Here is a 23,833-nt window from a genome sequence, read left to right as displayed (position 1 = left end):
CATCACTTGAATATGACGCTCCAATTCACGAACATCTGCCACATTGAGTTGTGCAATAGGAGATAATCCAATAGAATGAGCAAGTAGTTCACATTTCAACTCTTCATTTTGACGTAACAGCTTAAAGTCAGTCTTTTCTACACTTAAAAACTCCATACGACTCTCCAAAGTTTCCCAAAGTCCACTACAATCACTTGCTGAACAATAATCAACTCTTCTTGCACCAGAAAATAAACAAGGCAACTTCAACTGAGTATAAAAACAATACCAGTCCCTTTGCATACAACTTTCCACTAGAGCAGTTGAATCAATAGTTTCCCATAAGCTTGAAGAAGAATCCTTGATATAAAAAGACTCGTTTTTAAGATCATACATAGAATAAGTTTCAATACTGAACATAGAAAGTGCCTTATCAAGACTAGTGGATAGAAACTCCGCTACTACGCCTCGCTTGGATTGTCTATGAGAAACATAAATAGGTCCCAATAACTGGATGTGAGGACCAGATAAAGCACTTGCGTAGAATCCAATATCCTTCAACAGTACTCGATCTATATGTTGAAGATCGTTGGAGTTGGTAAAGGGCGAGTTTCGAACAAAATGCCATACTTCAACAGTTTCCAGGTCAGCAACTCCAATAAGCCAACCAACTACTGAAATATCCATATGGAGACTCTTTTGAGTATTTGTGGACGCTATTTCATCTTCTTTCCACTGTTTTAAAGTTTGTTTCACAGAGTCCCTTATAAGAAGCTGTCGCATTTCTATGATCACGATTGCTCAAGCTTAAAGATATTATTCATAGATTATTTATTATAATATTCTGATTGAGGAACCACTTTCAACAATCATGGTGCGGCATCTAAAACTTCCAACGTCTTCATTATTTGAAAGGAACCAATCAAGGAACAAAGATTAAGTAGTTCAGAACCACCAAAAGCAAACTGATGCTCTATATCTGCCAGTTTTTCTAACAAATATGCTTTTGCCCTGCGCGACATATTTCTTGTCAATAGTCTTTTATGTATCTGGCGCAAGATATCGATAAGTGCAAACCCACGTTCTGCTTTCATCTTCTTCACTTTGTCATAACAACTACTAAAGTCATCTTCTTCATTTAGCCAATCCATTATTTGTTCCATTTCCTCATTAGAAGGATTGCCAGTATTTTCATAAACAGTAGAACAAGTCACCTTTCCAGAAGAAAGAAAAGTAGATTGTAAAATATTAATACAACTACGCATATCACCTTGAGATAACTGAATGATGGTTTCCAGAGCATCCTTTTCAAAAACAACTCTAATAAACATAAACTATGTTTTGAATAAAATCAAACTACTCTCTACTTACCCTTCTCTTTCCGCTATTTGTCCTAATCGCAATCGGATGTCTTCTTCCTTCAAAGGTCCAAAACGGAAACGTGTACAACGTGACTGCAAGGCTGGAATAATTTTGTTGGCATAGTTGCATATCAGACAGAATCTTGTGCTAGATGTATACTTCTCCATAATACGACGAAGGGCCATTTGAGCAGCACTTGTCATAGCGTCTGCTTCGTCGAGAATAACCAATTTTACACCTGTAGCAAAAATTCTTTGTGTACTACAAAAGTCTTTGATCTCATTTCTCACAACGTCTATTCCTCGATCATCTGAAGCATTCAATTCAAGGACCATGGACTTAAAGTTGGTTCCATACATATGCTCTGCACAAGCCAATATAGTGGAAGTCTTTCCTGTTCCAGGAGGACCATAAAACAGCATATGGGGAAGACTATTGGAGTTTACAAAACGTAAGACTAGAAAACTGTTAAGGACGTCAATACTCTTTGAATAAACTTACTCGTAACGATTATATCTTGTTGTGACAAGACATCATTAAAAGTCTTTGGACGATACTTTTCTAACCACATTAGGTTGGCATCATCATTTGCCATTTTCTTCAAAATCAATAAGAACTGTATAATCTTTAAATTGCACACACAATTCAATTTTATTGCAACCAACAAAAAGGTTCCATGAACGACTATTAAAGCATTTCTTGAAAAAGAACGATTACTTTTGCCACTTGGAGTGATAGACGAACATTGCACTGGGGTCTTCCACAACGGCTTGTAAGAACGAGTCCGTTGAGTTTTGTGGCCGCGGTTTTCGTATCACAATACTTCTCTTCTTCGAGATATGAATATTATGATATTTCATATTTTGTGAGTATCTTGCTAAACCGAGGTACATAAAGACGCCTCCAAAAAAGATCGGCAAGAGAGCGCCAAAGATGGGAACCATGACTGTTGCACCTTGAAAGGCTTTTCTGACATTCAGCTGTAAATGCTCTCGTGGAACTACTGTTGCTATAGAAGAGACAGTACAATACTTTGATGTCTCACAAACAAACACAAGCTTCGCTCGAGTTCCAAGAGGGCGAGCCTCTCTTTGAAAACTGGCCAGCTCCATCTTCCGAAAGAAGTAGCTTTGCAAAACTTCACACTTTTGAACGTGTTCAAAGTTGTGTCTTCGTACAAAAAAACCACAAACCAAAAAAGAAAAGAAGGGCTTTTGGACACTTGGCTGTCTCTGGTAGTTTAGATAATATTGTTGCCAATTAGATTGCCTCCAATTGGCTTTTTCCAAAATGGCCCATTTTGATTGCAACAATTTTTTATAGTAAAGCGGCGCTACAAATTCTCAAGTTTCGGTCTCCTACAAAAAGGCACTTCAAATAGAGTACAAGGACTTGTGTTTTCCTTGCTACTAGTTGCCCAGTGCAAGAGAAAGTTCGTTGACAATAACGAGCAACCGAGTGTGAAACCATGCTTGGTTTGGCTGGCTCCAACAACGGAACATATGATTACAAATATTCTAGTTGCTTTCCTTTCTGTTTTACTTCTATGAAAGCTTCTTAATAACACGCCTTTTGTTTTCGCTCTCTCCCTCTTCACAACTTCCTCACTCGCACTTTTTGTTTACGTTTGAACCCTAAAGTTGTGGGCTTCGAGTAAAGCACTGTTTCAGCCAGTTACCTTGCAAGTTATTAGGCAACGCTATATCGAATGAGGAAATGATAAGGTCCTTCCTAATATATCTGAAGCAGTTTACAATTAGTTTCTTCCAGTTAAGCTCGCAGTAGAACTGAAACAGTTGTTTCTGTTTCCAACCAAAGGTCGGTTTGCCAAATTGGCTTAACAATCTTCATAGCTATTGCATACTACTTGTGTTTTGGATAAATTATCTATTTTTTGTCGGGCCATTTCAAATTGGAAATAATGATAAAGCCAACTCCGTTTTAAACGAAAAAACTCTAGTTGAACTATTTAAACGCCACTTCTATCTGAAGATATTGAGGAATAGTGAACAGGTTTTAGTGAAAATAGAGAGACTAGGATGCTATGAGGGCTCTCAAGTCTTACTATTTATTCAATCGATAGATTTTCTATGGAATCCGTTGAAAACTATTCTTCATTATTTGAGCTCAGCCGTTAAAAAAATCCTTCCCATTATATATTCTTATAGATATATCTTCAAAAGATAAATAGAGGAATTATGGAATTTGATGGATACGAAAATGCAAAATTTGTCTATAATAAATGAAAGTCTAAAACGAGAGGAACCTTTCTGCGTAGAAAAATGCGACTCCTCCAACCACGGAATGCTTCGGGGGGCGTCAACATATGATCAGAGGCCCGAATCCATCGTGTCTCGATTGTATTGAAGCAATGGTAAATTAGCCAATCGTAGACGCATGTTGAGATTGAAGGCTTTGACTAGGAAGCTTCCCCAATTGTTTTAAGTTCTAACTTGGATTTGCGTGCTGCTGCTCGTCTTGTGAGGACATAAACTTTAATACTGATAGCTCGTTTCACTGAAGACAAGATAGCGACAAGTTGAGCCTGAGTTGTTTCCTTGAGCGTCGACAGAGGTTCAAAAGTACCGTTTCTTCTGCTAACAGTTGTTCTTCCTGTATCAACAATATAGGCAGAAACATACTTGAGAAAACTATCCAACGTTTGAAGAAATATTAAAAAGGAATCCTGCCCCTGTTGATCACGAAAGGTCTTGAAATAACAAATGAGGCCCAGTAAAAGCCGAGAAAGGAAGAAACGAAGAGTGACGTCAACAAAGCTGGAGAGTTACTCTCCCGAAGGAACAGAGGAAGCAGAAGACGTGAAGAACAGCTTATTGACAGAATCAACTGACTTGGCCACCTTTTCAGATACACTTTATCAGAACTTGAAAGTCTGTGAAAGCAGAAAGTTTGAAGGAGCAGAGACAGCCCAGCAAGTATTGGAACAACAAAGAAAGCGAATTGAACAATTGGAAAACGACCTGAGAGAAACCAAAGTAGAAATGGAGAGGTTGCGCCTGTACAACAGACAACTTGCATTGGGTTTAACTTCACTCAATAGACAGGGTACGGAGTGCCCTAACTGTTCTATTTTATCCTCATCATTCAGCAGTCATCGACCCGAGATGTCCGGCTATCGAAGTAAGTGATATTTTTGTTCATATATTGTTCTAGTACTAAGTGTCCTTTGATTCTGGAAACTCTGTAGCTGAAAAATCCATACACCATGACCTGGAAGCAACAGAAACATTTGGACATGCTCCAAGTAATGATGTTTTCACGCCAACTTCTAGTGTTCCAAACCAAAGTCAGGAAGAGAGTTTGGAGGCAGTTAGCAAAGTAGAAAGGAAGGCACAAAGTCGTTATTGGACGGCAGATGAACATAAACGCTTTCTGGAAGGTCTTGCTAGGTTCGGTCACAAGGATATGAAAGCTATTGCTCGATTTGTCGGAACAAGGAATGCCACGCAGGTACGAACACATGCCCAAAAATACTACTTGAAACTTGCGAGAGAGGCAGCAAAGAGGCAATCACATCAAAATGATCAACGTCCATCAGTTTACTCGGACTTCAGTTCGATAGGACAACGAAGAAGTAAGTATATGGTTTGCTCTTTTTGAATAATAGTGATAGAAATTGATAAGATATGGGTCCGATTTTTGGGAATACAGATGAATTTTTGACAAATATGAGAAATAGAAACTGCGATGACCATAGTTTTTCGGTAGACAGTTTTGAGTCATGTGGGTTGGAAAGTAGAATGGCATCTTCGGCATGTTTGAATGTGAATGCTTTTCGAGATGAGAATGAAACCAATGCAGATGGATTGTTCCATTCAGCGACTTTGTGTATGACGGGTTTTGATCAGGATTCAAGTTTTAGAGAGTTTAGTACAACTTCCGAGGGACTTTCAGAAAGAAGAAGTGTTTCTAACAATGATTTGTCATCAACTAGCTTTTATGATGTCGAAGGAACAGATACCGTATCGGATAGGAATGGAACTTGCATTTATGAATGGCCAAGTAACAATGATGAGAATGGGGTAGAAGGAAATAATCGTTCTTCGAATGTATCGTTTGTGGACAAGAGGCCCAATTTGGACACTGACTCAGGATCTTTCCCATTGGAAGATAGCGAATATTCATGGAATGCTTTAGAAGAGCTGCATGAGAAAGACTTTTCAGAATTTGAAGACTTTAGAAAGTTCCCTGAGAAGTCCATTGGGCATATTTCATTGTCGATAAACTCCATGATTTTTGATAGTTCATATGAGTCTGCACATGCTACTGTGAGAGCAGAAGAGAATTAAACAATTGGATTCAGCTGTTGTTATAAAGAGCCTTCACTCTCATCTAACGCATTCGATCGACTTGTTCCTATTTAGTTAGACTGGTTTTTAATTTTGGGGAATAAAAAAATGTGAGTCAAATAATATTGCTTATTAGTCACGAGTCGTTCATCTTCAGCCTAATAAAAATACTTTATTAACTATTCCTTGCTTTGACTATCAAAATGGTTTTTCCAGGCCTTGTACAGTATTTGTTGATACTTTGGTTCACGAACTCCGAGACGTATATAATGCGGACATCCAAAGGAAGCGCAATGTCGAACAGGACATCCAACCGACAAAGCAACTGCTGCCGCTTGTTCGGCAATCGTTGCGTTTCCACAATCTACGAATACCCACGGAACCCACAGAGGTGATTTCGTATTATATTTCCATCCCATCTCTCGAATGATGTTTTCTTGTTGTCTCTTCCATTCTGGTAATGTGTTCCATGTTTGATGCATATACTCATTATCTGAACATGCAGCAATCAAAAATGCCTGAGCTACAGTATTACATGACCACGGGATCTGTAAACGCTTTGCTTCCTTTATCCAGTCACTGCTAGTAGCAACACTACCTAAACGTATTCCTGGACAAGACCAAAGTTTAGTCCAGGAGTGAATTACCACAAGTCGCCCTGGGTAAGTATCAATCAATTGGAGAGCACTTTCCTTTCTCCATTCGGGACCTTTGAAAGGCATGAAACTTTCATCTATAACAACAAGACCATACTTGTTGTTTTGCAAAATGGTTTCCAGTTCTTCTAAGATCATGAAATCTCCAGTAGGACTATTGGGTCGAATGATGACAGTAACTCCAGAGTTTTCTGGAGAGTCAAACGAAGAGAGAATCTCTCTCCCAGCAGCTTTTGCAGCTCTGTAATATTCCATATACGACGCAATATAAGGACCAGGACGAAATGAGCCCCTCGTACCTTGTGGTGTCAAAGACAACATTAGAAACACGGTGATTGTGTCTGTCATAAAGTTTCTTACCACAACGCATAAAAAGATCGATAAAGTCACTAGCACCGTTTCCCAAAAGTAGTCGTTTACCATCCCATTGCATAAACTTTGCTAAAGCTTGTGTGGCTTCAGCACAATCTGCTGGAGGATAGTGATGGATATTTGTCTCCAACGCACGTTTCGCAGCTTCAACTGCTTTCAACGGAGCACCAAAAGCATTAGTTGTAACGGAGAAATCTTCGACAAACTTGTCTCCTAACGCTCTCCAAGTTTGGCCACCGTGTACTTGTTGCGTTTCAGTATCCCATGAACTATTCAGTAGTTGTTTAGCAGTTTCAACTTGCATGACGCACGACGACAATTTCCTCCCACTTCCTCTCTCCTACACTATGAGGTTATTGGGAGATCACATTTTGCGACAGTCAGTTGACATCACGTCTGAAGAACTTGCAAGAAAACTTTATTTGAAAATCAATATAATCAAAATAACTAAATTCATGATAGCCATTCAAAATACAATAAAGAACCAACGCCCGAGACTACTTCTTAGGAACTTATTCCAAAGAATGATTTTACCCTGTTCTTGGCGTTTGAGAATTGCCTGCTCAAGATTCTCTTATTTTCTTTTGCTATTCCAAAAGGGCCCTTTAAAAATACTTGTCTTACTTGTTCCAAAGTGAGATCCTTCGTCTCCGGCATGAACAAAATACAAGTGGCCCAACCAACAAATGTGACTCCACCATAGAAACCAAGCAGTGTACCCAATTGTGTCATTGACTTGACCATTCTAGAAAATGTATACGTTGTAGTGAAGGTTCCTACAAAAGTGGCTATCACAGCAATGCTCATACCATTTGTACGTAGATATTGTGGATAAACTTCAGAGTTAACTGCAATGGGTACTGCACCTAAAGCACTACCCCAAAATAAATCATAGATGACCATTCCCAAAGTGTAAGCTGCCACATGCCCCTTCTTTTGTTTGATATATGTGGATGCACCTGCAATAGCCAAACCAATAACTGTGAATGGTGCCAATAACAATACCAATGGTCTTCTTCCAACTTTATCCATCAAAAATACTGCTGGTAAGGTTGAAATGAATAAACAGCCTCCATTAATAAGACTCATATAGACAGAATCTAACTTGGACATTCCAATATCTTCGTATAAAGTTCCAAGGTAATATTCAATGGAGTTGACACCTGAAAATTGTTGCAAGAATATCATCAAAATAGCATAAACAACTGCATATCGAAGTTCTGGAACACGAATAAAATCTAACCAAATATTTCTTCGGCGACTTAATTCCAACTCTGTTTGTACTATCTCAACCATATTGACATACTCTAGTCGCTCTTCATGAGCAAAACCTCTCATATACTTCCAATTCCTCAAAGCATCCCGTTCACGACCCCTCTTCATAAGCCATCGAGGACTCTCTGGGAATACCAACATGAGCAAGAAATAAGCAACAGAGAAAACAATAGAAGAACCAAACATGAAGCGCCATGAACCGCTTACGTTTGCAAAGATAGCATCCACTACATAACCAAGCATGACTCCAAAAAAGGCCATCAACTGGAATAGAGCTACCAAGTCCCCTCGTCTATTCTTAGGTGAAGATTCTGAAATATAAAGAGGTATAGCATCATATTCAATACCCACACCCAAACCAAGTACCAGTCTCCCTGAAATAAGGACACCAAATGACGGTGAGAGTGCCTCCATTAGAGCACCAACAGTGTAAAGAACACAAGCGATAAGAATACTCCGCTTTCTTCCAATATATTCTACTAAAACGATACCCCTTGAAAATTTTAGCAATAGCAGAATAGATGAATATTGAGACTTACAGAAATCCACCACCAATGGCTCCTAAAGCCATACCACTTGACACCAAAGAACTTTGGTGAGAAGTCAAGTTCAAGTCACTAACCACAAAGAGCAGTACACCACTGATAAGGCTTACATCGAGACCATACAAAACTGCACCAACACTAGATAATACTCCCACCATGATTGCGAAGTTCTTCGGGTTCTTTGTCAAACAAGTAACGTCCCATCCTTTCCTCTGGAGATCCGGAGCTTGTAATTCCTCTTCTGTAGGACCTTGTACGGTCTCCTTCTCACCATCCTCTACAGTCTCACTCGAGTACATTTCAGTATTGGATAAATAATCTTCATCTTCATCTCGTTTCTGTTTAGAGACTTTGGAAGACACCAACTGTGATTCCGACATCTTTTCTAAACACAAGAAAGTTCTGCTCACACCAAAAAAACTATGAATTATTTATAGTTCCTGTCGAATGGATCTCGCCATTTTCTGAAAACAGTTAGACAACGATCATCCACTGTCCTGTAGACAAGTATGTGGAAGAACACAATCTTCGGTTGCGCGTGATTTCAGCCTCATGAGGATTGTCCTATAGACAATTGTTTCGTGGGCGCTCTTACCATACAAGGGCTTGAAAGGAAAGCACTTCTTTTTAGAGCAATTAGCCTAGTAAATTTTTCAGAACCAAGAAAATTCCATACATATATTGCACTTATTTATATGTACGTCTTGTATTAGGATATTAGATTGACGTTGTAGAGCACGAAATAGAGTCCCTACGTGTTCGAAAACCAGAGCGATACTTGGTTTTACATAGAACAGAAAGTAGAGATATATGCAGATATGGTGTATCAATTCAGCTTCTGCTTAAAATGGTCTACCTGTCAGGTTCTTCAAGTCACAATAGTGATATTCGAAAGCACTTCATTTTTACAGACCAACCAGACTTGAACACCGATTCAAGTTCATATTCTTGGCTAGAAATTGAAAATTGCTAGAAAGTTGATTTTATCTACCAGTATAAGAAGAACAGATGTTTTGCATTGAATGCTTCCGTATCCTTCGGAAAAGGAGACCCTACTACGACGATATTGATTGTTCTTGTTCTTTCCAAATGAACAAATCATCCTTATCAATCTGATTACTTTCTACATCGTTCAATTCTAGAAGGATGGATAATGGCAGTACACTGGAACTACCCACAACACAGTTTATCACTTGAACGAAAACATGTTGCCGAGTACTAGGGAGGATTATATGCTGGTTCTTAGATAAGTGAACCTCGAGTTTATCGGAACATGTATCTTTCAACTTCATTAGCCAACTACGAAGTTCTTCGTTTCCTATTGACCACAGAAACGATTGATACAATTTCTGTTTTCGTTGACTAGGAAAAACTACTCAATATATAAACGTTGATTCTTCAGCTGGACATTTTTAAATAAAACAACAGCTCTACTTACGAGAAAGCTTCGAATCATTCGTGTGAAGACCGAATTTCCACATTTTACACAAAACTGCGTGACGAATTGCAACTTCTTTTTTCACCAAACTAAACAACCTTCCCTCAGTATCCAACCAATACACATTGTCTGTATAGTTGTTGACACTTTCATACTATCCAAAAAGTTACAAGTACCTGGAAATTCAGAATTTCACTCACTTGCTGTCTCAAATCCTTCTTATATGCACGACTACAACGAGGTGTATGAACCTGTTCATAACTTACATAGCCCATCTTTTCATAAAGCTTACAAGCAGCTTCCAAAAGATGCGACGTTTCCTTAATCTGTGTTACAAAGGCAACTACTGCACAATCTTCAACCTACTAGTCGACTTTCTCTATATCCTAATTCAAAAGCTCGAGATTCCAAAGCACCAAGTATTAGTTTTCCATAACCCTGTCCTCTTACGCTAGGAGAAAAATACATCTTGCGAAACTCCACAGTTGAAGCTTCTGACAAGGGCAAAAACCCTGCACAGCCAACTATTTTGTCATTCTTTTCCAGAACCCACAATTCACCACCGCTTGGATAGTAATACTTCTCAGGATGTGACAAGTCAACATCAGTATCAAAAGGATCAAATTCTAAACCGTGTTCCTCGAGAGCAGCTTTTACCAGTTCCTCTGTGGCAGTTCTATCTTTTGGTTTCCAGCTACGAATCGTGAGTAACCCAGAAAAAGTACAAAAGTCTGCGCCAGCTTTCCTTTGAGATGGCTTTGCAAATAAAACTTTGTCCAAGTTAGTAACATCGTCACTTGTGATCATTATATAAGCTTCCTCAATCCTTGTACAATCTCACACAAAAAAATTTTATATTAGAAGAAAAAAACATTCACTATCCGATTATCATTTTTCCATCCTCTGTAAACTTGTAAGGTGGAATTTCCAAGTTGGAAGGAGCAGGTCCTTTTCGAATACGGCCACTAACATCATAATGTGAGCCATGACAAGGACAGAACCAACCACCATAGTCTCCAGCATCAGCTATAGGGATACAACCAAGATGCGTACAAATGCCAATAACTACCAACCAATGAGGATCCTCTACTCTACTCTCATCAAGTTGAGGGTCCCGTAAATCTGCATGATCATCTTGTTTAGCCTTTGCAATATCTGCTTCCGAACGATGTCTAATAAATACTGGCTTTCCTCTCCACTTCACAGAAACAGTGGATCCTTCTGGAACACTGTCCAAGCTGACTTCTGTTGAAGCTTCTGCCAGTACATCTGCCGAGGGCATCATAGTGTATATGAAGCATAAGATTACTACACGAGCAATACAAGCTGTGATGAATTTGCAAATACCCAACCACAAATACACTACTGTTCGCTTGCTTGGATCACCTGGACGCCAACGATGAACGTGATGAAAATATTCATCGGCATAACCCATGGGAATAGCTGTGGAAGTGGAGCTTCTTCCAGTGGCAACTTCAGTTTGTCTTTTACCACCCTCAACCACACTATCACTTAAATAACGACTTAACAAACTTTGAATGGAATCTAACAAAGGAAGTGAACAAAACTTCCACAAGTATTCCAGAGAACAACATGGACTTACTGTTGCTCCACTGTCCGGCTCTTGGGTTGGAAGAAGAGACCAATCGCAATCCCATTTCTCCGTTCCTTTCCAAACTTCTTGCAAGAGACAAAAACCTGTAACCTTGTTTCAAGGCATTGGCACGATTCGCGAAACCAACTAGTCCACGCAAAGCAAAAGCCATGAGAAGACTTGAACAAGTCCTTTCCCCCCAACAACAAATGCAATCACAACGATGCTAACTTTTTCAGTTTTATAATTTTTCTAAAGACTATTCCTATGACAAAGTATATTTCCTCATTAAATAATCAAGTATCATTAGGATAAGTCTTCCTTATAAGGAGGACTTGCACTGAAAGAGTCCTTCTCATAAAGACCACTTTTTCCTCCACTTTTTCTCAAAAGTTGTATTTGTTGTATACAAATACGTTTGCTCCACGACTTGCACATATCATATACTGTCAAGGCTGAAGCAGTGACTGCTGTCAGGGCCTCCATCTCTACTCCTGTTTCTGCCTAAAGTACTTCAAGATGTGTAAAAATAACCAGAAATATAGTTACCTTGGTCTTCACAGTTGACCTTATATAAATAAGATGTTGCCCTCGATCCAGTGAGAGTTGAATATCCACGTGATGAAGCAGAAGAGGATGACAGAGTGGAATCAACTCACTGGTTCTCTTTGCTGCCTGAATACCGGCAATCTGGGCAACAGCAAACAAGTTACCCTTTGCTGTTTCTATAATATCGGAATGCTTCGAATCTAGCAACTTCTTGTACACTTCCTCTCCAATAAAAACTTTTGCTTCTGCCGTGGCACTTCTCACAGTTGTTTCTTTGTTTGAAACATCGACCATGGAAATATTGCCTCTTTCGTCAATATGACCAACGTTTTTCAAACTCTCTTGAACATTTATTTTTGTACTAAAGCCAAATATTGCGTTACGCAGAAGCCTCGACTCTACAAGAAATTTACGAGGTCTTAATGCTTGAAACATTCACCAAGTTGCAATTGCTATTCAGTACCATCAAAATATTGTATTGCGTTTCTCAAAAATAACGGAAGTTGTAAAACATTATCATTCCAAACATGCTTCCAACAGTCTTTATCTTGGCCACCAACTTCAACTGCGGCAAGATTGGAATAGTCGTCCAGAACTCTACAACCAGTACTCCTCTCAGTTATTTGTATATGCATATGACCCAATAAACTTTCTCTTGTGTTGGGTTGCAAACCATTTAATGCAGGACCTAATAAAATATGACCAGGAGAATCACACCATGCTCTTAAAACTGCAATATAATCAGTAGATTCTGCAAAAACATTCCAACTACCCCAAGACGCAACTTCCCATGAAACATACAAACTAGTCCAGTTGGTGAATAAATAATGTCTCCCTCGGTGATGAATAGATAACATTCCAACAGTTTCTTCTTGTTTAGGCTTCAATAATACGCGACGAATGGCTCCAACGCTAGTCACTGATAAATCCTTCTCTGTAGAAAAGCTCTAGAAGAAACTGAAGAATCATCCCTGTACATATTATTCAATAATACTTTATACTTACATTACACTGCAACCAAAACCACTTTTTGGGAAAGCGCTGACCCCAGTTCTTTTCTATATAAACAGGACATTGGCGAATGGGATATGATCGGCCTTTCCAAAGTAACCAACCTTTAAAAGAGTAAATAATGTGAAATTCCAAATATTGGAAGTAAACAAAAACATACCGTTAGCTAATCCGTGTGCCATCAAAACTTGATATCCAGGATCAAACAAAAATGGAACATGCGACAACCAAGAAGCTGTGCTCTTCTGTGGATCTCTTCCACGAGAACCCCAACCATCGATACCACTAATATCTAAGTTCCAAGAAAATCTCAAAGATGTATTGTTATCGTCGAATAAACTACCAAAATGCTGGCGTCTCGTCCATTGAAAGCCAAGTGGAACTTTCTTAAAGAAGATTGAAGGGTCCAGTTGTCTTGGAAGTCCGACGTCCTTTAGATCCTTGAAAGGTTCTTCAAACTGCCACTGACCCATACCAAAGGTATATTCGTGACGCCAAAACTGTGCATTCTTAAAAGTATGAAACAACAATTCTTCTGAACTCAAAACTTGAGCTGTATACTCCCATCCAGTATGCTTTCTTTCCAAAGCATAAATAATAGAAAAGCTTTCACTCAACTCGGGAATGCTAACTCGAAAATAATAGCCTTCAAAAAAATAACTTTTCAGTGGTGGAACACCTTCCAACACTTTCCAGTGAGGAGTGAAGACATTACGCTTGTCTTCATACGAAGAACAGACACAAGGAGCACTATGTTGTACGGAAGGTAGACTTTGAGGGAAAAAATAGTGGTGCTTACAACACGAAGAAACTTTTTGTAACTGAGAGTTGAGACCCGTAAAAGAAGTTTCCGGCATGAAAGGCAAGCAAAAGACCCATTTGACTTGTTTCGAAAAACAATGTTGTGTCATATCTTGCGAAGTCTGTACTATTTTTCAAAGAAAGTTTTCATTTGTGACGCAGCGCTCCGACTTGAAAAGTAGGAAGTCTTTATATTCTCTTACAGCGTTTTGAAAATCGCCAAAAGTGAAATTTTGAAGAAAATAATTGTGCTCAATCTTTTCCATCTTCTGCGCTAACATATCTCTTATAAATATCTTATATAGATATCTGTTTCTACAAGCAAAGTGAGTTGAAGCTAATTTCTCATGAAGCTTATAGTTGACATTTTATACAATTATGCATTATACTGTTGAAAAAGAATGGGAATACGAATCATACTTCCAGGAGCGAGAACGGACATGATATCTCCAATGATAAATAGTAACATCGCACTTTCAAAAAAAAGTGTGCAACAAAAGCAGAGAATAGTTTTTCTAAACACAAACAACTGATATATAAGAGAGTTGTTGTTGAAAAGCAATTCAAGTAACAGATAGATTAGTTCAACTACTCGGTCAGATAAACGCAATTGATTTATATTCGTATTCTTTCCAGGACATTTTGGAGAAATTCTTAGTTTCCCAATATATATAGTATCAAGCTACATTTGAGAGGAACAAGAACAGAGGAATAAAGCAAGTTTTTTACTAACTTGAAGGGAATAACTTGGGAGATTAAGTTTCTACGGAAGAACTCCTTCATTAAAGGTATGTTATCTCACCAAAGTTGTGAATTCAGTTTTGCAAAAGAGACGACAGTAAGGAAATTGCCGAATGGGTAGAAATGGCAAAGAGTCGAGTCTCTCTCTCTCTCTCGCAACGCCGCAAAAGCTGAAATGAGAATACACTGGGACCATTTGGGCCATTCCACGTGAAATTTGTCTCTCGAGTGGTGCGCAAGCCAAAATGAGTCACCATTACGCACAGCTGTTTATGATATTTTTGCTCCTTCTCTTTGCTATTACGCTTGTACAAAGTTTTGAAGAACAAGAAAAGGAAATAGAATTCAAGAAGAAAATAGAGACCCTAGACAAGCAGCTAGAAAATATGAAGAGGCAGATGGATTCCTCAAGGAAGGGAGAAGAGAGGGAGATTCGAAAACTCAGACGAGAAATCGATCAGAAAAAGGAGAAATTCAAAAGCTTGAGCGGTAACTTTAAAGCCAAGGAAACTGAAGTTGATCAGTTGAGGGCAAAGTTGGACGAAGTACAGAGAGAGCTTTTAATACTGGAAGCCAAAAGCAATAATCCTCAACTGAAGAATGTCCTTGCCTCTGTATTGAAGAGTTTTGAAAAATATTTGGACCCTCAAATAGCACTTGCCTTTGAGGCAACCCATGAAAAGATGCAGTCCCTATTGGATGCTGCTAATGACCATTCTACGGTGAAAGTTATGCGCTCCGAAAATATGGATGGTTTTAATTGGCTCGGGACTTTAATCACTTGCGGCGTGATCTTTGTACCTCTGATTTGTTGCTTCTTTGGAATGTTCCGCATCAGCAAAAAGTTAAGGCTGAAACACTATGTCCTCTTTGGAAATATCTCCTGTTTGTCCTTTTGTCTATTCACACTAGTTCTTCATGTACTCATGGGAGAGAGCCCTTTTGAAAGTTTCAGGAACAATGACCAAAACAGTGCCATAATGTTGATCATTTTTATTTGTTTTCTTTGCGCTGTTACTTGCGCTATTGTCATGGTTGCCTTGCTAAAGAGCGAAGATCTGAAAGAAGCTCTCTTCTATGCAGCGGTATTTCCATTGAATTGTTCGTTAGGTTTGTCTTTTAGAAACCGACTTTATTATCCTATTTTACATCATGAGCCATTTGAACTTAGTGTCATATTCTTGTTGACTGCGTGTTCTTTGTATTTTTGTGAAATCGTTGTCCAGTATTTTGTACAATATAACTTGACTCGGTCATCTTTTTTATTGTCATGGAATGGTGATATTGAAGACATAGAGCATAATGGTGATAGTGGAACTCCGTTGAAGAAAATTTCGATGACAAAAACTGACTGAGCAACCTGTTCAACATGATGACTGGAACTGTACCACCACTGGAAAATGTCCACAATAAAAATTTGCATATATGACTGGCCTTGCTTGGGGTCTCCGAGACTTTGCAAAAAGGTTTTACACTTCTCGTGTCGTTCCAATTGAGCAAATAAAAGAACTGAGAAAGCAGACTGGAGCACCACTTTCTGAAATCAAAAAAGCTTTAGAAGAGGAAGAAACTTTCGAGTCTGCTATAGAGTGGCTTCGAAGGCGTGGAGTAGAACTAGCTTCGAAGAAGAAGGATCGTTCAGCCGATGACGGTCTAGTTGCAGCACTTTTTTCCAAAGATGGCAAGTCAGTGGCGGCAGTTGAAGTCAACTGTGAAAGCGATTTTGTTGCGAAGACTAAAGAATTTCAGAATCTGACAACACATCTCTGCCGAGCTGTACTTTCTGTTACCCCTAATGGTTACAGCCCTGGAAAGATATGCCGGTTATCTCCTGAAGAGATTGAAAAACTTAAGAACCGCACTTTACCTGACCAATCCAAGGAAATCTCAGGGGAAGACACTATTTTCCAAACCGTAGCAACTCTGGGAGAAAAAATTACGTTGTCGAATGCTTTCTATTTATCAGTAGGTGACGTGGGAGTCATCTCCAGCTACGTTCACAACAAGTTGAATGACTCACTTGGTAAAATTGTCAGCCTTGTGTCGCTGTGTTGGTCGAAGGATACTAAACCAAAGCCAGGAGTTGAGGATATAATCAAAGACGCTGGAAAAGAATTATGTATGCACATTACGGCGTCCAATCCGCAATATATAAGAAGAGGTGATATTCCAGACGATGTTTTGGAAAAAGAGCGTGGCATACTTGTTGAACAAGCAATGTCTACCGGGAAACCCGATCATGCTATACACAAAATGGTAGATGGCAGACTTCGCAAGTTTTTTGAAGAAGTTGTTCTTATGGATCAATCGTTTATACGCGACCAACAGTTATCAAAGCCAAGGAACGTTGCTCGTTATATTGAGGAACTTTCGGAAGAAGTAGGCTTCCAAGTATTCATCGGAGATTATTTAAGACTTGCTGTTGGCAAAAAAGCTTGACATATCTTTGGTTTACCTCGATAATTTTTTGGTTAATTTCTGATTTTTAGAGGGCTGATCTTGAGAAGCTTTGGTTTATCTGGTCAGTTTAAAGCACATCGTCCTTTTTGGGAGTTTTTGTTATTTTTGATTGAAAGTCACATCTTCTTCTTGCTCATTAGGGATGGTTTCTGTGCTTGCCAATAGGCAAGAATGAATTTCGGCGATAGTATTATGAAGTTCCACAAGCTTGAAAGAAAGTAGTTGTTTTGTTTCTTGGATAGAGGATGAGATGTTGTCTTTCATCCTTTCTATATTTGCTTTAAACTTAATAAATCAGTAGAACTGGAGAGTGTCGAGAAAAGCCAAAGTATCTTACCTTTTCTTCGAATTTTTGCATGAAATTTTGGAGATTCTTATCTTGTTGAGTCCTATCGTATTGAGCTTCCTTCAATATTTCTTCCAAATTTTGCAAGTTGTTTTGAATTGTTCGCAATTCTTCTTGAAACACTAGTTGCTGCTGGAACAACTGCTGAATTTCGATTGATGAAAGTGTTTCGTTCTCAATTGTTGCTTGCTTTACTAGCGCTTCTCGATAAGTTGCAAATTCATCATCATTGCCAGAGACGATACGAGTCTTTCGAATAGGAGATTGAAGAACGACTTCATTTTCCGTTTCATGTGACTGCTTCCGAGCATTTTCATCTTCAAAGGACGAATGGTTTCCAATACTAGTTGTTGTTGGTAAACTTTGATGATACGCACTGCATTTTTCGAAGACTTTGTTTTTATGTCGGTTTTCTCTGCCGTTTCTTTGATACTTTTGCTTCAACATCCTGACATAGTGACTTGTTGACAAAGAGAGGCAGTCACTCGAGTCGATTGCCTTGCGACTGGTAAGAGTATTTTCTGAAAAAGTGTTAGGATTGAGACTGTTTGCTCCATTCCTCGACTGTGAAGGGAAAGTATAGTTGTAACAGGAATACTGTGAAAGGCTTTCTTTTTGACTCATTTCAGAACCAAAGATGATTCATTAAGATATAAGCTTCTTTGCGCCAAATACTTTGTGTCTTTTTTCTTGTTTCACAAGTCTCCTCTCATGTCCAAAGGAATTCATGCAAAGACTAAGTGTTTTTGTTTTCTTCGTGTATTTGTATTCTCTTCCTGGATGTAATCTTACAAGATAGAATCCTTTTATCCTTCATCCTTATTTATTCGATAGAGTTAAAGAGAGAATGCTTATGAAATTCCATCCGTTCGTGAATTTTGAGCCAGTGACATTGCACAAAAGGTTAACTTTATTACTGGGAAATAGAAATATGATATAGAGATATTGAAAGTGCAAGCAAAATAACTAAATTCTAAATACAAGAAGAGGAGTAGCTTCTTTGTAATAAGAATTGATCATTTTTTGTGAAATGCAATGTAGCCAAGCTGTAGTCAATCTTTGCCATTTTGTTGTCTTAACCCTGAAACTCATCATATAGGCAAGCTTATCACAGTTTAAGAATCTTTGCGTTTCCGGTGTATTTTAAAACTATCAGCTCAAAGTATTATAGAATGAAGCTTTCGCGTGGCAACGAATTAGAGTTCGTAGGAATCAACTTGAAAAACTAGGAAAGTGTTAAGGAGACGGATAAAAAAGTTGTAGTCTACAAGTTGCCGAAAGAACAAAGTGACTCCAGCGACTTTTGTCTAGTCAAAACCAACTTGTTTCCACTTGGAAGAATGTTTATTCTTAAGTGACTCATTTGTTGCTGCTCGAAACATTATTCCTTTCAGCCTCTTGCGTAAGGGATTCTTCAATCATATTCGTAAGACATTCTCTATCACTTCTCTCACCCCACTTACCTCTTTTAGCTACCTTTCCTTCGCTCCACTCACTTTTGGTCATCTCAAAGGTAGTCCTTGACAGTGCTTCTGTTCTTTTTGGTTCCTTCAAAGCTTTGCGTACAAAATCTGCACATATATTTGCATAACGCAAGTAAGTAAGACCTGCTGCTCTCCATTGTTGAACCATTCCAAGTTTTTCCCCTCAACTGTGCCAATCGGCGATGATGAAAAGGGAATTCCATTCCTATTTGAAAAAGTTTTTATTTATCTGAAATGGACAATGCTTTATGAACAAAAGCAGCAATAGCATCGTAATACGCACTTCCTCCTCGAAACCTATTGTCCACGTTATATACACCACTTTTAGTATGTCGTCTGATACATACCAAGTATCATTATGAGTCCCATCTGGGAAGGTAACCATTTGACGATATACCGAATGAGTGGCAAGATCATACAACTGTTGCATCAACTTTGGTGGAACAAGTTCATCACGAAGGCCCTATTCCACATACAAGAATAAGACTTTGCTTTCAAACTGTTGAAGAGGGGCATTCTCTTACGGAAAGAAAAAGAATAGGGCAAGTCAAAGAAGATACACTGGCAGCAGAATTCCATTTGTTTCTATTCAAAAATTTACACCAACGAAGAGCTGGCAAAACATAGTCAATCATATCATCGATCGAAGTAAAAGTATTTTCAACGACAACTCCTTTTATCTAAGAAACAGACGAATTGGCAGACTTTTCAACTGTAATAAAAACTTACTTCTCGTTGAAACCGCTGAGCCAAAGAGATAGCGACTGCACCCCCAATACTTCTTCCAAATACAAAAAGTTGTCTAGGATCTATCAGTTCACAAGAACGAATGAAACGAAAAGCAGCAGCGGCATCCCGTTGGATACCCTTTTCAGAAGGTCTTCCTTCGCTATCTCCATAGCCACGATAGCTTACCATAAGCACGTTACAGGCAACTCTACTGTAAAAGTGTTGCACGTCAGACAGTCGGTGACTTATGTTTCCTGCGTTTCCGTGAAAATACAAGAATGTTGGCGCCTTGCGTGAGTCCGATTGTAAAACTAGCCAACCATGAATTCTTATTCCATCTTCAGTTTCTAGAAATATATCTCTGTATGCCATTAAATAATCGTTAGGGTTTTCCTCATAGCGGCGAGTTGGAATGGAGGGATGATATAAAAGGTTTTCCTATCCAAATATATGGTTCGAAGTTATGGTTATTGACTACAGAATTTGAAGTGTATACCTGAAAAACATAAAGTCCCGCTACTAAACTTCCAACCAAAGTAACCGCTGCATACAAAAGTCCATTGACTAGAGACATGAGAAGTACGGACTCCTACAGAGAATCTTGGAAAATCATTTCAACCCCAAAGAGCCAAGAAGAGAATGACTTGTTTTCTTTTGAATGTTTTATCAAAATGAAGTGAACAGGTATCGCTATTATATAATATTGCACATGTACATCGATCCATTATACGGTTTAGACAATTCTTATAGAAGGAACAATGGATCGAAGTTTATGGCAAAAGGCATTGAACCCTGACACTTTATGGGAAAAGGTGACCCTATTTCTTATGCTTTAATAAACTTCACTTATTATCAACACACAGGACGAAATATTAGACGTTCTTTTTTGGATCCGTCACGTTACTGCGCTGTTGATAGGATGCTTATTCGGTTTTCTCAAGCTGACCGGCTTACCAGGTTTTATTCTATATATATCCCTCTGGTTCACCATTTCGCAAGCGTAAGTTGGTTACTCGTTGAAAAAGACATCCCTTCAAGTGCACTTTAGATATTTCAAGTGGTTCTTAGATTTGGATGAAGACGACTTTGGTGGTTGGGGTACTGTACAACAAGAAGCTGCTTGGAGTTCATTTGCGTTATTTCTCTTTGTTTGGATAGCTGTCTACACTGCAATGGCTTATTAATGCCACAGCTTTATTCCGGTTGTATTCTCAAATCTTATGAAATACTTGCATAATCCTCAACCCGAGAAGGCTTGCTTCGATATTGAGAACGAGATGAAGATCGTCGTTCTATCTTACGAAGAGCTGCCGGTTGAACTATACCTTTACGTTCTTCGAGTGCCTCTGCAATATGTGAGCTATCAGGCATTGCTTGGAAATTAAATGATACTGGTTGTGGAATAGCCGCACGATATGTTGGAATCTTTAATCGCTTGGATATATTGTCTTCGTTGTGAGCGGATGACGCAGAACTTTGCAACTCTCCAATTTCTTCCACAGGAACACGTCGAAACTGTGTTTGAAAATCGCGATAGTCCGTCTTTGCGTTGAAGACTGGACGAATCCACTTTTCAACCAAATCCTTGGCTAGACGACGTGTAGATTCCATTCGATCATTCACTGAAATATATTTTACAGCACGTCCAATGTCACTCGATCTAAGAAGCTCCATCCATGAATTATCTACAGGAAACTCATCTAACATTTTCAATAGACGAGAGCGCAAACTAGCATTCGGTAGACTTCCATCAGGAAGAGGATCTAACCAACGTTTCACTACTGAAAGTAAACCTTGCTCTAAAAACAATTCACGGTATTCAACTCGCCTCAGATTCTTTTCTACCTCTTCCACCAACTTCAATTTATTGGTAGCGGGTTTACCAGCTTTTAAAGCTAACAAGTCATCATCTGCAGCTTTCATCATTCTTCTCAGAAAATTATCCACTTCTTCTGTTAAATCTTTTATATTCTTTTCTTCCTTTTTGTTTTTTGATTTCTTCAAGTTAGATAACAAGTCATCTACTTTTGAACTTTCTGCAGGTGCGTCTTGGTTGTCATCACTTTCAACAAACTGTTCCTCATCCGACTCGTCATTTCGCAAGTTCATTTCTAAAGAACTAGTTTTATGCTTCTTTTCAGTTGCAGTATGACGCCTCTTAGAATTCTTTTTACGCGGGATTCGGTACTTGTTTCCTTTTTCGTCAGTTGGGAACCTGGTCTCTTGTGTGTCTTCTCTTGTAGTGAAACGGTTCGGTTCATCTTCTTCACCAAGCTTAGTATTTCGAGACTTTTTAAGTCTTTTGTTCTTAGGCGAACTATATGTTTCTTCTTGTTCCTCATCTCTACTTCTCTCTACTCCTTTCGCCCTAGTTGTTCTCTTAATTTCTTCGTCACTTGAATCAACTTGGGACCCAAATATTTCAACTACGTCCTTTCATAATAAAACTCAATTGGATAGAAAAAGACTTTAGAAAACAACATACTTCAGTAGGTGAGTCCATAACTAGTCAAAACTCTTTAACTCTCTTCAAAATCCTTCGTGGACGATCAATGAATTGCGTTAAGCTGTGATAGATACAAAAGTCAATCTATGACATTTCATTTTATGGACAAGTCATAAACATTTATCTAAAGTACGGAAATTGCAGCTGCTTCAGCTTCTTCATCGTATATGGCCATTACCTCTGCATCTATGTCATTCTCATCCACACCTGTTACAGCTTCTCTATTTTCATATTCAATAAAAACAGTGGCATCGATGAGAATTCCAACAACTGTCCCAGCGCAACCTGAACACTCCAAATCCTTTTGTGTAATCTCCCAACTATTGACTGGACGAACCATATCGAAAATTTCAGATAACAAATGTTCAAATGGAGGAGTTTCAATTCCTATGCGATCGAGATAAGCCTTCAAATCTTTGTAGAAAAGATTGAAATCATAAACATTCAATGCTCCACGACCTCTGCTATCCAGAATACGAAACAGAATATGGAGTGCGGGCTTGGATGAAATATTTGTTAATATGAGCACAAGATCCAAATAAACTCTGTAGTCTATTTCCTCTTGTGAAGATTCATCGTTCTTGTAAGAAACACATTCTTCGAAGAATCGAGACAAAAAAGTGTTTGTTAATGTTCCATTTCCAAACCGTGAGAGCTCAGACTTGCTCAGCATTCCATTACCGTCCAAATCTAACTCGAGGTATTTTTCATACATATATAAAGCACTCTCGGCAGAGAACCAGCTTTGAAGACTATTTTGTGATGCGCTATCATCCATGGAATGTGACGTGGTTGCGTCCAGACATTCCAAAAACAGTTTACTGTTAATGAAACTCTGTAGTTTGATAAATCCTCTTCTGGGAGAGTCTAAAAAGAAGAAAACCTAAACGTATAGATACAAGTTAAAACATAATCAAAGAAGAGAATGTACACTTGCCTTTCTACTCACTGTACATGAATAATAAGGATAAAAGGAGGGATTCAACTTGCTTTTGAGCTCAGATGAAGCTGCAATTAATTCATTTTCCACAAATGCTTGAAAAGATGCTTCAGAAATAACGCCATTTGAATCTTCACAGTAAAATAATGCCAACTTCAATATGAACTGTACTGCCAAGTGTTTCTTATTACAATAATACATCAGTGTGGTATCCCTCAAACATTCATTTTCAGTCCTTGGAAGAAGAAGAAAACTACAAGGAGATAGAAAGGCAAAATGGTCGAAGAATAGTGACGTTTGACTATTGGGTTGAATAGTTTCCGCAAAGAAACGGAAGCTACCATAATCCATTATCCTTTCTTTTTCATCATCAGGTTTCTTAAAGAATTTGTCCAAGAATTCGTTTGAGTTGAATAGTTTGGCATCTGGAAGCGTTGCATGTAGTCGTTCGAAAATATTTTGTCGGACTATTATATCTGCAGAAACACGAAGGTTGTGAGAATGGTCTAATAAGTCTGCTTGATCGCTCATGGCCCGCTTCAATACGTGGCCAACCAATAGTTTTCAAATTCGAAATGGCCATTTTTCATCCTTTCAGTATTTCCTCAATTTCCTCCAGGACAGTATTTATCTATTTATTTATTTTGTAAAGGGCCTCTTTGAAATCTATCACAGTTAAAAAGAATCTTTATGCAATCATTGGAAAATATAAAACTCTGTAGCTAAATGAATGAA

At 38.6% G+C, this 23,833-nt stretch overlaps 18 protein-coding genes across 18 annotated transcripts; 5 read left to right on the top strand and 13 right to left on the bottom strand.

Moving 5' to 3' along the window:
* Window positions 1-787, bottom strand: Gasu_59490 (uncharacterized protein; the record flags this gene model as incomplete). Its single annotated transcript, XM_005702925.1, has 1 exon — window positions 1-787. A coding segment is annotated over exon 1 (762 nt), but the record flags the coding sequence as incomplete, so codon positions are not given.
* Window positions 788-794: 7 nt separating this feature from the next.
* Window positions 795-1,967, bottom strand: Gasu_59480 (replication factor C subunit 3/5). The gene is made up of 3 exons (XM_005702924.1): window positions 1,843-1,967; window positions 1,351-1,798; window positions 795-1,299 (listed from the first exon to the last, which is right to left on the bottom strand). Exons 1-3 carry the CDS (start codon window positions 1,934-1,936, stop codon window positions 849-851), a joined length of 993 nt encoding a protein of 330 aa, XP_005702981.1. The 5' UTR covers window positions 1,937-1,967; the 3' UTR covers window positions 795-848.
* A 9-nt stretch (window positions 1,968-1,976) lies between these two features.
* Gasu_59470 (uncharacterized protein) lies at window positions 1,977-2,337 on the bottom strand. The gene has a single exon (XM_005702923.1). The coding sequence runs from the start codon at window positions 2,283-2,285 to the stop codon at window positions 2,055-2,057; it is 231 nt and encodes a 76-aa protein (XP_005702980.1). The 5' UTR covers window positions 2,286-2,337; the 3' UTR covers window positions 1,977-2,054.
* A 10-nt stretch (window positions 2,338-2,347) lies between these two features.
* On the top strand, window positions 2,348-3,285 carry Gasu_59460 (uncharacterized protein). Its single transcript, XM_005702922.1, has one exon. The coding sequence runs from the start codon at window positions 2,378-2,380 to the stop codon at window positions 2,603-2,605; it is 228 nt and encodes a 75-aa protein (XP_005702979.1). The 5' UTR covers window positions 2,348-2,377; the 3' UTR covers window positions 2,606-3,285.
* Window positions 3,286-4,047: 762 nt separating this feature from the next.
* Window positions 4,048-5,771, top strand: Gasu_59450 (myb domain-containing protein). Its single transcript, XM_005702921.1, has 3 exons — window positions 4,048-4,482; window positions 4,550-4,936; window positions 4,987-5,771. Exons 1-3 carry the CDS (start codon window positions 4,065-4,067, stop codon window positions 5,649-5,651), a joined length of 1,470 nt encoding a protein of 489 aa, XP_005702978.1. The 5' UTR covers window positions 4,048-4,064; the 3' UTR covers window positions 5,652-5,771.
* A 36-nt stretch (window positions 5,772-5,807) lies between these two features.
* Gasu_59440 (histidinol-phosphate aminotransferase) lies at window positions 5,808-7,037 on the bottom strand. The gene is made up of 2 exons (XM_005702920.1): window positions 6,668-7,037; window positions 5,808-6,606 (listed from the first exon to the last, which is right to left on the bottom strand). The coding sequence occupies exons 1-2, from the start codon at window positions 6,981-6,983 to the stop codon at window positions 5,831-5,833; spliced, it is 1,092 nt and encodes a 363-aa protein (XP_005702977.1). The 5' UTR covers window positions 6,984-7,037; the 3' UTR covers window positions 5,808-5,830.
* A 44-nt stretch (window positions 7,038-7,081) lies between these two features.
* On the bottom strand, window positions 7,082-8,927 carry Gasu_59430 (MFS transporter, SP family, sugar:H+ symporter). The gene is made up of 2 exons (XM_005702919.1): window positions 8,494-8,927; window positions 7,082-8,447 (listed from the first exon to the last, which is right to left on the bottom strand). The coding sequence occupies exons 1-2, from the start codon at window positions 8,877-8,879 to the stop codon at window positions 7,184-7,186; spliced, it is 1,650 nt and encodes a 549-aa protein (XP_005702976.1). The 5' UTR covers window positions 8,880-8,927; the 3' UTR covers window positions 7,082-7,183.
* Window positions 8,928-9,466: 539 nt separating this feature from the next.
* On the bottom strand, window positions 9,467-10,747 carry Gasu_59420 (putative acetyltransferase). Its single transcript, XM_005702918.1, has 4 exons — window positions 10,304-10,747; window positions 10,138-10,257; window positions 9,938-10,091; window positions 9,467-9,871 (listed from the first exon to the last, which is right to left on the bottom strand). The coding sequence occupies exons 1-4, from the start codon at window positions 10,742-10,744 to the stop codon at window positions 9,555-9,557; spliced, it is 1,032 nt and encodes a 343-aa protein (XP_005702975.1). The 5' UTR covers window positions 10,745-10,747; the 3' UTR covers window positions 9,467-9,554.
* Window positions 10,748-10,756: 9 nt separating this feature from the next.
* Gasu_59410 (ubiquinol-cytochrome c reductase iron-sulfur subunit) lies at window positions 10,757-11,777 on the bottom strand. Its single transcript, XM_005702917.1, has 2 exons — window positions 11,541-11,777; window positions 10,757-11,482 (listed from the first exon to the last, which is right to left on the bottom strand). Exons 1-2 carry the CDS (start codon window positions 11,701-11,703, stop codon window positions 10,815-10,817), a joined length of 831 nt encoding a protein of 276 aa, XP_005702974.1. The 5' UTR covers window positions 11,704-11,777; the 3' UTR covers window positions 10,757-10,814.
* Window positions 11,778-11,792: 15 nt separating this feature from the next.
* On the bottom strand, window positions 11,793-12,407 carry Gasu_59400 (molybdenum cofactor biosynthesis protein C). Its single transcript, XM_005702916.1, has 2 exons — window positions 12,081-12,407; window positions 11,793-12,035 (listed from the first exon to the last, which is right to left on the bottom strand). Exons 1-2 carry the CDS (start codon window positions 12,372-12,374, stop codon window positions 11,838-11,840), a joined length of 492 nt encoding a protein of 163 aa, XP_005702973.1. The 5' UTR covers window positions 12,375-12,407; the 3' UTR covers window positions 11,793-11,837.
* Window positions 12,408-12,414: 7 nt separating this feature from the next.
* Gasu_59390 (tocopherol cyclase) lies at window positions 12,415-14,147 on the bottom strand. The gene is made up of 3 exons (XM_005702915.1): window positions 13,252-14,147; window positions 13,086-13,195; window positions 12,415-13,027 (listed from the first exon to the last, which is right to left on the bottom strand). The coding sequence occupies exons 1-3, from the start codon at window positions 14,000-14,002 to the stop codon at window positions 12,533-12,535; spliced, it is 1,356 nt and encodes a 451-aa protein (XP_005702972.1). The 5' UTR covers window positions 14,003-14,147; the 3' UTR covers window positions 12,415-12,532.
* A 700-nt stretch (window positions 14,148-14,847) lies between these two features.
* On the top strand, window positions 14,848-16,012 carry Gasu_59380 (uncharacterized protein). Its single transcript, XM_005702914.1, has one exon. It carries the CDS (start codon window positions 14,879-14,881, stop codon window positions 15,986-15,988), a length of 1,110 nt encoding a protein of 369 aa, XP_005702971.1. The 5' UTR covers window positions 14,848-14,878; the 3' UTR covers window positions 15,989-16,012.
* Window positions 16,013-16,027: 15 nt separating this feature from the next.
* Window positions 16,028-17,502, top strand: Gasu_59370 (elongation factor EF-Ts (mitochondria)). The gene has a single exon (XM_005702913.1). It carries the CDS (start codon window positions 16,059-16,061, stop codon window positions 17,070-17,072), a length of 1,014 nt encoding a protein of 337 aa, XP_005702970.1. The 5' UTR covers window positions 16,028-16,058; the 3' UTR covers window positions 17,073-17,502.
* Window positions 17,503-18,716: 1,214 nt separating this feature from the next.
* Gasu_59360 (F-type H+-transporting ATPase subunit epsilon) lies at window positions 18,717-19,107 on the bottom strand. The gene is made up of 2 exons (XM_005702912.1): window positions 18,903-19,107; window positions 18,717-18,851 (listed from the first exon to the last, which is right to left on the bottom strand). Exons 1-2 carry the CDS (start codon window positions 19,069-19,071, stop codon window positions 18,799-18,801), a joined length of 222 nt encoding a protein of 73 aa, XP_005702969.1. The 5' UTR covers window positions 19,072-19,107; the 3' UTR covers window positions 18,717-18,798.
* Window positions 19,108-19,116: 9 nt separating this feature from the next.
* On the bottom strand, window positions 19,117-20,287 carry Gasu_59350 (hydrolase). The gene is made up of 5 exons (XM_005702911.1): window positions 20,149-20,287; window positions 19,653-20,090; window positions 19,448-19,603; window positions 19,271-19,386; window positions 19,117-19,220 (listed from the first exon to the last, which is right to left on the bottom strand). The coding sequence occupies exons 1-5, from the start codon at window positions 20,224-20,226 to the stop codon at window positions 19,145-19,147; spliced, it is 864 nt and encodes a 287-aa protein (XP_005702968.1). The 5' UTR covers window positions 20,227-20,287; the 3' UTR covers window positions 19,117-19,144.
* Window positions 20,288-20,367: 80 nt separating this feature from the next.
* On the top strand, window positions 20,368-20,752 carry Gasu_59340 (uncharacterized protein). Its single transcript, XM_005702910.1, has 2 exons — window positions 20,368-20,652; window positions 20,701-20,752. Exons 1-2 carry the CDS (start codon window positions 20,455-20,457, stop codon window positions 20,728-20,730), a joined length of 228 nt encoding a protein of 75 aa, XP_005702967.1. The 5' UTR covers window positions 20,368-20,454; the 3' UTR covers window positions 20,731-20,752.
* An 11-nt stretch (window positions 20,753-20,763) lies between these two features.
* On the bottom strand, window positions 20,764-22,237 carry Gasu_59330 (uncharacterized protein). Its single transcript, XM_005702909.1, has 2 exons — window positions 22,138-22,237; window positions 20,764-22,085 (listed from the first exon to the last, which is right to left on the bottom strand). Exons 1-2 carry the CDS (start codon window positions 22,153-22,155, stop codon window positions 20,871-20,873), a joined length of 1,233 nt encoding a protein of 410 aa, XP_005702966.1. The 5' UTR covers window positions 22,156-22,237; the 3' UTR covers window positions 20,764-20,870.
* A 4-nt stretch (window positions 22,238-22,241) lies between these two features.
* Gasu_59320 (protein phosphatase 2 (formerly 2A), regulatory subunit B'') lies at window positions 22,242-23,667 on the bottom strand. Its single transcript, XM_005702908.1, has 2 exons — window positions 23,096-23,667; window positions 22,242-23,041 (listed from the first exon to the last, which is right to left on the bottom strand). The coding sequence occupies exons 1-2, from the start codon at window positions 23,627-23,629 to the stop codon at window positions 22,283-22,285; spliced, it is 1,293 nt and encodes a 430-aa protein (XP_005702965.1). The 5' UTR covers window positions 23,630-23,667; the 3' UTR covers window positions 22,242-22,282.
* Between the last annotated feature and the right edge of the window lie 166 nt (window positions 23,668-23,833).

The sequence above is a fragment of the Galdieria sulphuraria genome (assembly GCF_000341285.1).
Source record: "Galdieria sulphuraria unplaced genomic scaffold scaf_65, whole genome shotgun sequence".
Lineage (NCBI taxonomy): Eukaryota > Rhodophyta > Bangiophyceae > Galdieriales > Galdieriaceae > Galdieria > Galdieria sulphuraria.
This window is presented reverse-complemented; position numbering and strand designations above follow the sequence as displayed.